The 12,141-nt window shown below is 41.6% G+C and overlaps 1 protein-coding gene across 2 annotated transcripts in view; it reads right to left on the reverse strand.

The window, feature by feature from the left end:
- Window positions 1–12,141, reverse strand: part of GALNT18 (polypeptide N-acetylgalactosaminyltransferase 18) — a 315,863-nt gene that overhangs the window by 49,424 nt on the left and 254,298 nt on the right. For both annotated transcript variants that reach the window (XM_063438892.1, XM_063438893.1), the window contains exon 7: window positions 881–1,066. In XM_063438892.1, the coding sequence (XP_063294962.1) occupies window positions 881–1,066 (186 nt within the window). The remainder of the gene's footprint in view (window positions 1–880; window positions 1,067–12,141) is intronic.

The raw sequence follows: 12,141 nt of genomic DNA on the forward strand, positions 1-12,141 counted from the left end.
CTATATTTCAGCTTGAAATTCGGAAAATAGTTCAACCACCTGATTGGCCGAAATTTGGACAAATTAAGGTTCGTAACAAAACAAATCTAGTCATCAGCTAACCTAGTATTTCTTCTCCTTATTATTTCACCACTCTTTCACATATCGCAGTTTGTTGTCCATCATATGTTCTAACTAACCCCTTAATTGAAAGAGATGTTACCATTTGAAGTAATTTCTGAAAATCAGGTGAGTTGAGTTTCACTGCCAAGCTGATTAGAACAAGTTGCATAGTGGAGCAGATCCAATATGAACAGGTTCTTGCAGTAAGGACTTTATACCTTAAAAAGCTCTCTGTGTAAAACATTTGTCATAGACCAACAAGCAGAATGTTTTATTTTACATTTTGTAGACTAACTGATAGGAGACCTGGCACAGCCAACATTTAATGTACTTCAAACCTTCTCCTTCATCAGCAATTATGTAAAAGGAGCACTCTTCATTTCACCTTAACCATGATATCACAAAGACAAGTAATCTGCCAAGAAGAGTCCTATAAATCATCTCATTGTAACAGAAATGGAAATATGATGACTCTTGGCCGGGTGCTTTCATTTTATCATGTCAGGGGCTTAAAATGAGTACACTCTTTTATTGATTTATAGAGAACATTACAAAGTAAGCTCTCTGCCTTTAATATCCACCTTAAAGACGAGAGTCCTTTAGAATAGAATGGAATAGAACGTATCTTGGCATACATAGTGGTCTATTTGCACACACTTTTCATCCTGTTATTTTTATCCTGTAGGTAGCACACTCTAAACCACAGTATACACTCTGTGAACACAGGTCTGTTTATTTCTAAATGCATCCAGATAATTACATAAATTCTAGTCATTACCTCTTGCGGTATGTTCCACGCCATATACACATGGCTTTTAAACTCATCCATCCAGACTTCAGCCACACGGAGGGCGTTTCTTCGGACGTGCGCAGTCAGGTCTTCAGTGTACGGTTTGTGAGCTCTTTCTATGTGAGCAATTCTTGAGCAAGGAAGAACTTCCACACTCCCGCCGCACTGCCAAACCTGGAAGACAACCAACCACATCTTTACTTTGCCATCTCTCCACAGCAAAATCTAGAACCCTACAATGTCTTCTTTACTTCACCCTCAAAAATGGAACCCAATAAAAAGTGCCTTGATATCATTCTGCAAATGCAAACCTCTATACCTGGAAGCCAACAAATTGTATTTCTCTCACTCTCCACGCCGGGAACCCACTGTACCTTGATTTAATTCTATCAGCTGAAAACGGTCGATAAATATAAAAAAATGTGGCCAATAAATGAGTGAAATAATACAGATGATAAATATGCATCAGAAGCACATTTATCAAACTTTTTTTTTTTAATGAATAAACCTATTAATTGTTTAAAAAAGTAAAAGCCTATGGAGGTCAATATGACCACATATTAGTATAAGTGAAGTGTAATATCTCCCTCATGCCACCATTTGCCATCACATGGGTGGCAGCAGGTCTACTAAGCAGTGAGCAGCCTGTGGCTCCTCACTGTAATTAATAAACTAGCAAATGGACAGCTATTGCCGGTGGGTGGGGGCTTTATTAAATTAAAAAAAACAACATGACTGGAATTGTAATGCCCCCTCCCCCCATCTATAAGCAGTGGGTGGGTTCTAATAATAAATGGGGAGGACATAGTGTCCCTCACTAGTTGCGGCGGAAGGGGGCTAATATAATAAAAGGGGGGGATATGAAAAAATTAGGTGGGGGATGGATATACTATTCCCCTAAAACTGTGGCCCAGTCACCGCACCCCTGGGTTGGTTATAGGTCTTCAAGCCCCTTGCCAGCTCCCAGTTAAACAAATACTGCCTACTACCTTTACCCTTATAATTGTGACACAATACATCTAAAATCCTGTAGAAAAACAACTTTATATTTATTATGAAACGTCTTTTATTTTCTTAATCTTTTGCTATTGCTACCCAGCCCCTAAAAAAAATAACAGGAGCACTAGAAAACCACACCGTCTATAGACCCCGTCTATGTCTATAGAACCCAGCAAACAGGGTGTTTAGTTCACCCTTCCACCGCCATACCAAATCCAGATACCAACAGTGTATTTGAGTGATTTTATTTGGTCAATAAGGATATTATGTCAGAGAAATGTTAACATGAAAACATGTAACAGAAATAAAAATCTATATTTTTCATTAATAAAATCAGATCCAGGAGACACTATCTACACCATCTTCTAACACATAACGGGCAGAGATCCTATGAGTAAACCGTGGCCTTGAATATTAAATGATGCAAAGTTATAAATCCGTCAAAATAGCCAGAGTTTTTCAAATTCCGTCAAAGCCAAGAAAGACTTCAATATCTAGTCTGGTATTTAATAGGAGCCGGACATTGCAAGGATTAAAGGAAATGGAAATGGAGCAATATGGCAGCAATGGGAATTGGCTGAGAACTGAGCATTTCAAACAGGAAAATGATCAATATGTTGTATTAGCAGAGTTTGTAGCAGCAAAGCTGAACGTTAATGTATAAAGTATCCAGAGGCACTGCATGTCTTGTTTCTTTTATTATTTAGTATAAAATATTGCATGTAATATAGCCACTGTTTGTATTAGTTGGATACATATCACTGCATCTCCTAGCTTCCACTTGCTCCATAAGGGCAGTCATCTTTAAATACGGTCTGATCGAAACATTACTTATCCCCCAGAAGACCATGAAATTTGAACAGCTGAAGCTAGTTTATACAGAATTTTTTTTACGACGCACACTACTTGCTCAGGACGTCAGGATTCATGAACGCACACAGTTCCACGTCCGTCTGCATGATCTTTGGTTGGATAACTGGCCATTCCAGACAAAAAAGTTGCACTTTGAATCTGATTTCCAATAAAACGTCTGCACGTGATTCTGAGCATGTGGACCATATTTGTTCTTGCATCATTGGAATACGGGTAGCCAGCACCAGGTTTGGAAGCACCAAGACCTAATATATGAGTGAGGTTTACTCTCTTGGTTTCATAAAAAGATTGCAGCTCGCGTAGTGAGAGAAAATCCATATATTTGTGAATTTCAAAACAATACAGTCAAAGGCTAAAATGCATTTAATCTTTTATATTTAATGATAACGGTTTTCTTTAAGTACTTTTGTTTTTTAATTCTTTCTTTTTATTTTGATCTGCATATATATCATACGGCCAGAGACAGTAAGGTTTCCCAGGGCCCTAGACCGGGGGTCTCGAGGATGAGCTGGACCCCTGATGTTCTGATGGAGGAGCTCCATCGTCTGAATCAATCAATGATTCAGAATGCAGGCTGTGGAGTCATCGAAAAGCTGAAATTGATAGAGACCACAACGCTCCCTCAATGAAGTGCAGGGAGATATTTTGATCTTCCTGCCTTCTTCGGGAGTTCTCACTCAAAGCTGGAGATCCGGACAGACACAATCATGCAAATATATAAATTCTGCATAAAATATTACATAATATATTGACACTATAATACATTTAGTGCAGATTCTTTGTTCAGAGAAATCACCTATTGTACCACAAAGTCCTAAAAGTGGGCCAATCACCATGGGATTTGAGCTGGTTTGCCCAAATTTAAATCCTTTTAATCTACACTGAACAAATCAAATTGCTCAGTATTTACTGTGGAGTCTTTTTCATTAAATGCATGTATTTTTGGTTACTGTAAAAACAGGAGCCGACTTAATAGTCTCCAACCTGTAATTAAAAACAATAATAATTGGAGGGAAAGTGCAGAATCTCCTGAACCTGCTATAGAATGAACACAGTATGTGGCGCCAATCTGGTTATTGTGAAATCATGACATTGTGCGAGGAGATGAATCTATCTGCTGCTGTGGGTCTCCGATGCATGGGATATTTATTTAAATAGCAAATCGCACGTCCTCTGTGTATTCGCCCCCTCCCCCCCCCCAAGTAGCGCCATTAAAAGCAAGTTATCAGAGGATTTAATGACAATATTGATTACTGGCTGAGATGAAAATCCTATTTAATTCAGTCACCCACACTGCTTTTCTTACGGATAAAGATTACAACATAAAGAAAAGAAATAACACTTTTATTACCATCTGCTAAGTGAATTATTCATATTTTTACCTTTCTGCTAACGAGAGAGCTTGAACTGATTTATTACGTACACATTGTATTCTATTGTACAGCATGCCGCTCTTTATGGGATTCACAGCTAATGTTGGTGACATTAAATGTCGGTGACAGATGTTGAATTAAACGCTGGCTAGGTAGGATTTTATGCCGATTGATGCTGTGGTTTTACATGGCATTTATAAATTGTGTATTATCCGGTGGTACCCCTAATGTATACACAGCACTTTATACCCCACAACAGAGGTTATTAAAGGGACCATCACTTCTCTGGGAATTATGCATTAAATAAAACACATAAAATTACCTATGACGTTTCATTCGATGCTCTGTTTCTTTTAAAGATCCAGATAGGTAAAAATTTAACAAAATGCCACCAGTTCTGTCCTCGTCATTGCACTTGAGGAGAAGAAGCATTTCTTAATTTCTCTTCCTCTCTGTATGCTCTGCAGTGCCAGGGGCCAAGGACAGAGTTTATAACAATGGTTGACAGGGGGCTAAGAGGCAGGAGCTCAGTAAACGGGAAATATCATGAAATATTTACTTTTGGTGGGTGCTAAAGTAACTACAACAGCCCTTTAATTAAAAAAACTATTTAAAAAAATAAAAATAAAAACAGCAAACATTGGGTCAAGCAGACAACATGTAATAACAGACACATAGTTGCCAATATTTGAAAAAATTGTCCAGGGACACTGTGGCAACTTCTCACACAGATACATGCACAATAAGACACACATCACAAATGCACACACGGATACACAATCACGCCGCGACAAACACACAGGTACATACAGTGACACACTGACACACACAGATACATACAGTGACACACTGACACACACAGGTTCATACAGTGACACACTGACACACACAGATACATACAGTGACACACACAGGTTCATACAGTGACACACTGGCACACGTAGATAAATAAAGGATACACATATTTCTAACCAAATTCCTGAGTCTGTCCCAGCCAAATTCTGGACAGTTGGCTACTTTGTAGCTTACTATATTGATAATAGTGTTAGGAGCCTACTGGTGCAGTCCCTCTGGGTTTTGTCAAAAAACAGTATTCCTAGACACCCTAAGTACACCTCTCAACTGGAGACATTGCAGTTGGAAAGCTTTACATTTCCATTATCTATTCAAATATTTGTAAGACACTAAAAGCATAAAGCAGCCTAAAAAAAACGAACTAAAAAGTTCCCCACTTCCTCCCCCCAGAAAAATGGCAAACTATAGTGTAATATACACTCAATATGCTCACATAAATGTAGAATAGAAAGCGTTTTTTGTTGTAAATTGTTGTTCAGAGATATTTTAAAATGATTTATTTAAAAAAAAAAAAAAACGAAATTTACCCAAATTTAACCTTCCATATTTTTGATTCACAATTTACAAAAATATAAGTGAGGTAAAAATGTTCCTTGCAATATCAGATGGCGTCTGAAATATCTTCAAAGAAGCAGAAATACTATTATTATTATTACATAAAGTGTGACAAAAACAGATTTAAAAGAAAAACGTTCAATGCCCTGATTGCAAGTGGCTTCTGAAGAATCTGATGGAATTTCTAGGAAAGCAGCTTCTTAAAAATGTACTAGAAAGTAAGAAATAATGTCCCTGGGAGAGTAAAATGTCACAATAATAGTAAGTACAGTTACACCGAGCAACTGTGCAATACAAGGCGGTCTGTAATGTGTTTTTACATTACTTAATACCTCTTTATCCCTCTATGGCTGATGGAATGTAGGGATTCATTCTGACCAACAAAAAGCCGTTGTAGAGTGTGAGCAAAGAGTCACACAGAGAAATGGGGTATTTGGATACCAAGGTAACAAAATGGTCAGCCGGGAATATAAAATGGGCAGTGGGTAAGGGTACCTAAATCATGGACTGAAAATGTGGGTAATAGATTTAAAGGTGGACCAATATCCAGCTCAGAATGAGGGAGAGAGGGTTAAAGACAGAGGGATTATGGGCAGGGGCTGAGGTACCTACCTAGAAGTTCCTCTGGTAGGTTAGTCACTTCCTGGGCAGCATGCTTTCTCACAGCAGAACAGGTGGTACTCTCTGCAGCAGCCATTGTGTAAGTGTTAATTGTATGCAGACTATGTAAGGGAGCCTGCAATTGGCTGAGTGAGTATGTAGTGACTCGTCTAACCATGCTCTGTGTATTGCAAACAGCTCTTTGCTTTCCTATAGGGAGCTGGGGCTGTACAGAGGACGGTATTGTCTTCAAATACAAAATATATGGATGCGGTCTGTCCTATGGGCAGCGTGCTGCTCTGTGCAGTAAATGGAACTTCTCTGTAACTTGCAGCAGGACTCCTGTTACTGCCCACCAGTCCTTCTTGGAGTGAATTACCCGGGACAGTCTCCAACTTGCCGGAACTGTTGGCAACTATGCAGTTAAATCGGGGGGTAAATGGAGCAGGAAGTGGCCGTGCGGAGGTTTAGTGTGGATTAGGAAGTGTTACACTTGGTTTGTAGGTTCGAGCTCGTCGATGGCTCTGAACCTGGTGGTGTAGGGGTGTCTTGGTACCACCCTACAATTTAATGTAGGACGGCCAAGTTATGTGTTATCTGTTAGTTATATTATTTATCGTTATTATTGGTGTGGGGTCATTGCCAAGGGTATGTTATGTATTAGGGGGGATGTTGGTTTTAATAAAATATTTGTTGGCAATGACCCTATTTTGTTATACCTTAATTATTATTAATAAAGCTGTGGACTCCTATTTCCAACAGTAAAACCCGTAAAGCCCTTGCCGGAGATCCGACTGTGCGCATGTCAAGGGTAAATCACTAAAGTGAAAATTCAAATTTAATTTCAAAACGAGAGATATGGATCACTACGCTCCTATGTATCCCCAGTAAGTACCCAATGGGTTTGAAGGGAGAATGTATGACAGAGATTCAGATATCCTCTTGTAAGATGATTTTCCTGCTCTCCCCTGAAACTCTTATCTGCATAGACCTGTGTGCCGTCAGCAACAAGCTCCACGCTGACAGCTGATTGGCAGGTGAGGGGAAGGGAATCTGTTTTTTTTTTTTTTTAAATGCATTTTTAAGACAATCTATACATTTGTTAGGAGTTCTGCTGGCACAATAAGTATTTTTTTTTTACCCGTACAGTCATACGGTTTAACACTGTGAGCACCATGACGGGCTCAAAAATAACAGAGTATCGGAAAACTGCACAGGGGCAGTTTCAAAGGCACGTTATCCTTTCATGAGCTGTGGGTGACGCTTATCATTATTGACCTATATGGGATGCCTTTTTTTTATGTATCTGTGTTAGAGGGGAAATGAGGTCACCCTAAGGCTTACAAATCGTCATGAGATTTAATTAGTGAGACTAAGAGCTGCTCTTGGTAGTGCCTACTGTGTTCATTCCTCTTTCATACGCTAATAAGATCATGCCGTGCTCAGGTATAGTGTGATACACAGCGCAACCAACTACCAGAATACATGAAAAAAAAATGAACGTCAGAACACACAGAAATCACAGCCTTGAAATGCATAGCTGCCACTTAATCAGTTAGAGAGACCTATAATAGTCTTAGTGACATTTTCTCCAGTCACGGCAGCCATATTGGCATTTGTGCAGGAAAAGCGCGCTTTGTGACATCCTTTAGTGACAAACATAATAGCTCTTCATCACAGAAATAAGAAAATCATAAGGAGCGTCTCGCGCTGTCAGACACTTGAGCAGTGAATCTGCTGCTGGCTTTTGAAGATTCCTAAACCATCTCCTGGGAACTGATGTGTTGGTTACGGCGAATCGAGCGCCGCAATTAACTGCTTTATTCAAGCACAAGAAAATGCATAATATAGCTCTATCTGGGAGTTCTGTTCTTGTTTTGAATCAATGGGCTGTGGAAAGATTATTAATAAAACTAACACGGCAGACAATCAGAATCCCCCTCCCCTCCTTCCCATCATTCCTGGATTGCAAAATTTATTTTAAGGCAATTCTTCATGAATCAGGCACTGTCCATCAAGTGCCCATTAAGGTGCTTCACCCGGCTTCCATTAATACTGTTATGAAGATCGACAGGTGGAATACAGGAAGCGGTAGAAGCGTCTAAACCAGTAGGTGAGAGGAACAGCAGGGTAAGGTGATAGTACTGATGGGTAGATGGTGCAATCATTCTGGGGTGCAGGGGATTCCAGCATTTTATGTATCATCTATATTGGAAACGCCATGTAAGGGTTTCTCTGCACTAAACAGAAGACTACAATTATCAGCTCTCTCCAAAGCACCCCAAACTGATTGACACAAGAAAGAATTCAGATTTTTTTTTTTTTTTTAAATGTATCACTATCCAGGAATTCTACTGGCGCAAACCCTTTTACATTATTCAGTAACGCTGGTATATTTGTTTTTTGTTTGCATTACTGATTTTAATTTTGTTACAGCACTCAATATATTATCTAAAATTATTCTTACACACATTTAACTTTGTCACATTATGCAGTTTTATTTACAAGCCCTCTACATTATACCATTACTGATCCTTTAAAGATTTGTAGTGATCTGCTCATCAATTAAACAAAATTAACATAGTTTTGTAAAGTCTATTAAAGGTTTTCTTTCTTTTAAAAATCACTGTTTAGTAGATCTATCACAAATAAGAACATGCATTTAATTATGCTTTTTGATTTTTCATTGCGGCATGTCTAAAACACCTTGCAAAAGCTGCAGATCTTGTGTCTGCAGCCTTTGCAAGCCCTCCCCTGCTAATCCTGCCCAGACTTTCTGTGGCTGTCCAATCATATACTTCCCAATACAGCTCAATGAAAAGTCTTCGCAAGGCAGGTGCTCTGGACAATTGCTGAATCTTGAGTTTAGTTCCAATTTGCTAACCAAACCAGGAAGTAAGAAGACCGGTTGTCTGATTGACAGCCAGGGGGGTGTAACAAGCAGGGCTGGCGCTACCATAAGGCGAGTAAGGCATTCGCCTGGGGCGCCGACTTGCAGGGGGCACCCACCTCTAGGTTTCCCGGTGAGCTGCTCTGCTGCTATCCGGGGGTGGTGTACTGAGCGAGCGGCTCCTTAGCCATCCTCCCCCCACCCCCGCGCAGCCACTCACCTGCTGGGCTTCCTCCACCATTTGCCTGCTCAGGGAACAGGGTGTGCTGTAATCCCAGCACCCGAGTAGAGCACTCTGCTTCCTGCAGGCAGGGGAAGCCGGGACATGACCTGGTATCCCGGCTGCCTTCTGCCTGTAAAGATTGGAAGCTTTCAGAAGGAAAAAGGAAGTAGCCTGTTCTCACAGTGCAGAGCTCTCCTGCTCCCCCAGCAGAAAGAACAACTTCCTGCCTGGACCTGTTCTCCTCTTCACAGTGCCCAGGTAGGCTATGGGGGATTGTTTATTGTATGAATGGTTGTAAGTGTGTGTTTGTGTGAGTGACTCTGTGTGTGTGTGAGTGAGAGTGCGCAAGTGACACCGTGTTAGTGAGAGTGTGCAAGTGACAGTGCGTGTGTGTTATTGAGTGTGCAAGTGACACTGTTGTTGAGAGTGTGCAAGTGACAGTGTGTGTTGAGAGTGTGCAAGTGACAGTGTGTGTTGAGAGTGTGCAAGTGACAGTGTGTGTTGAGAGTGTGCAAGTGACACTGTTGTTGAGTGTGCAAGTGACACTGTTGTTGAGTGTGCAAGTGACACTGTTATTGAGAGTGTGCAAGTGACAGTGTGTGTTGAGAGAGTGCAAGTGACAGTGTGTGTTGAGAGTGTGCAAGTGACACTGTTGTTGAGTGTGCAAGTGACACTGTTGTTGAGAGTGTGCAAGTGACACTGTTGTTGAGAGTGTGCAAGTGACACTGTTGTTGAGAGTGTGCAAGTGACACTGTTATTGAGAGTGTGCAAGTGACACTGTGTGTTGAGAGTGTGCAAGTGACAGTGTGTGTTGAGAGTGTGCAAGTGACACTGTTGTTGAGTGTGCAAGTGACACTGTTGTTGAGAGTGTGCAAGTGACACTGTGTGTTGAGAGTGTGCAAGTGACACTGTGTGTTATTGAGAGTGTGCAAGTGACACTGTGTGTTATTGAGAGTGTGCAAGTGACACTGGCTGTGTGGGTGTTAGAGTGTGTAAGGGACACTGTGTGTGTGTGTCTGTCAGTGATTGTGTGTGTGTTAGTGAGAGTGTCTTTTTTTTTCTTTTTTCTAAATGTGTGCTTACTATGTCTCTCTCCTAAATGTCTCCCAGTCTCTGTTTCCTAAATCTCTCAACAGTTTTTCTATCCTTTCGCTAAATGTCTCCCCAGGCGGTTTCCGTTCTTTCTCACTGTGCGTCTGCTTTCACTTAAAGGTGCATTATTGGCACCCAGACCACTTCAGCTGATTGCAGTGATCTGGATGCACGGTCACAGGGCCCTTAACCCTGCAAAATTAATTATTGTAGTTTTTAGCAAACTGCAATGATTACTGTTCAGGGTTAACTCCACCTCTAGTGACTATTCATAGGAACGTCTAGCGTCATGCAACACCACATAGGAAAGTATTGTATAATACTTTCCTATGGGGAAATCCTAATTCGGCCATTGAGGAGTGACGGTGGAACCGAGCCAGCGCCGAGGGACATCAGCGCTGAACCCGGTTAAGTGTCGGAAGGCTTTTTTTTTTACCCCTTTTAAACCATGAGTTAGGGGGGCTTGACAGAGGGGGAAGCTATAGTGCAAGGAAAACAAGTTTAACGTTTACGCAGTGTGTCTCTTTCCCTAAATGCCTCTTCACTGCAATTCAGAGTTTAGTGAATAAACCTCTGTGGGAATGTAGTTGCATTCATGAGGAGGCGGCAAAATGGATTGTTGCCTAGGGCAGCAAGAATCCTTGCACCGGCCCTAGTAACAAGGATCTGTTATAAAAGTGACAATTTCTGTTGAAATCTGCTGTTTTTGTAAACTGGGGGGGGAGGGGGGGCCGGGGATGAGGACACTCTTCACACATAAAGCATGTCAGCAGGATAGACTTTAGGTGCTTTGAGTGTTTAATAATCATTTTCATAGATATAACTAATAATTGATAATGTGGAAAATGAAATAATCCTCAGCATAGAGGCGGTTAATCACTAAACAAGGAATTGTGATCAGAAAGTCAAATTACAACCTATTGGTAAAAATAATAAGGTTTGGGGGGCGGAGCCAGCTTCAGACCGGGAAGGTCGCAACTCCCTGTAGCTCCGTGTGCCGTCCGAATAAAACGGCCACATCTGCGGCAATTAACCGTCGGAGTCCGGAGAAAACTACTCCCTACTCACCCCAGACCATGGGAAAAAAAACTAAAAAGCACAGACCTGATCCGGGCTCCGGATCCAAAGATATCGGCGCTTACATGCGCCCGACCAAGATGGCGCCGGCTGAGGCCTACACCTCGCAGTCCTCGGACGAAGATAGCATGCCAGACCCCCTGCCTGCACATCATAAGGTACAGTGTCAGCCCCTGCAGACATCAGAACTAGGCGACCTGGCACCATCCACAAAAGCTGATATTAAAGCTATGATGCAGGAAATCAGGGCAATGTTTGATGCCGATATGGCACTCGTTAGGGGAGACATTACCACGCTTGCAGGCAGGGTAACCTCAACAGAGGAGGCTGTCAGAAGCACCAAGGTGGCACAAACTGCTACAGAAGCAACCTTAGGATCCCTACAGAAACAGTGCAACACATTAACAGCACAATTAGCAGGCATGGAAGATAAAGCTAAGGCACGGAATGTGCGTATAAGGGGGGTACCTGAAACAATCAACGCAGGAGAATTATCACATTACTGCAGACGGCTTATGGCCACGCTGCTGCTCCCAAAGCAGGCGAAACAGGCCGGAATAGACTCTTGCTTCCGTCTCCCTAAGGCCGCAAAAGCACCACAGGATGCCCCACGAGATGTGCTGCTTAAACTAGTTCGGGACTCAGACCGAGGGGCCCTTATGACTGCCACAAGAGACACCCCCACGATCTCCTTCGAAGGCGCAAGCTTAAC

Source organism: Pelobates fuscus, chromosome 12, assembly GCF_036172605.1.
Source record: "Pelobates fuscus isolate aPelFus1 chromosome 12, aPelFus1.pri, whole genome shotgun sequence".
Lineage (NCBI taxonomy): Eukaryota > Metazoa > Chordata > Amphibia > Anura > Pelobatidae > Pelobates > Pelobates fuscus.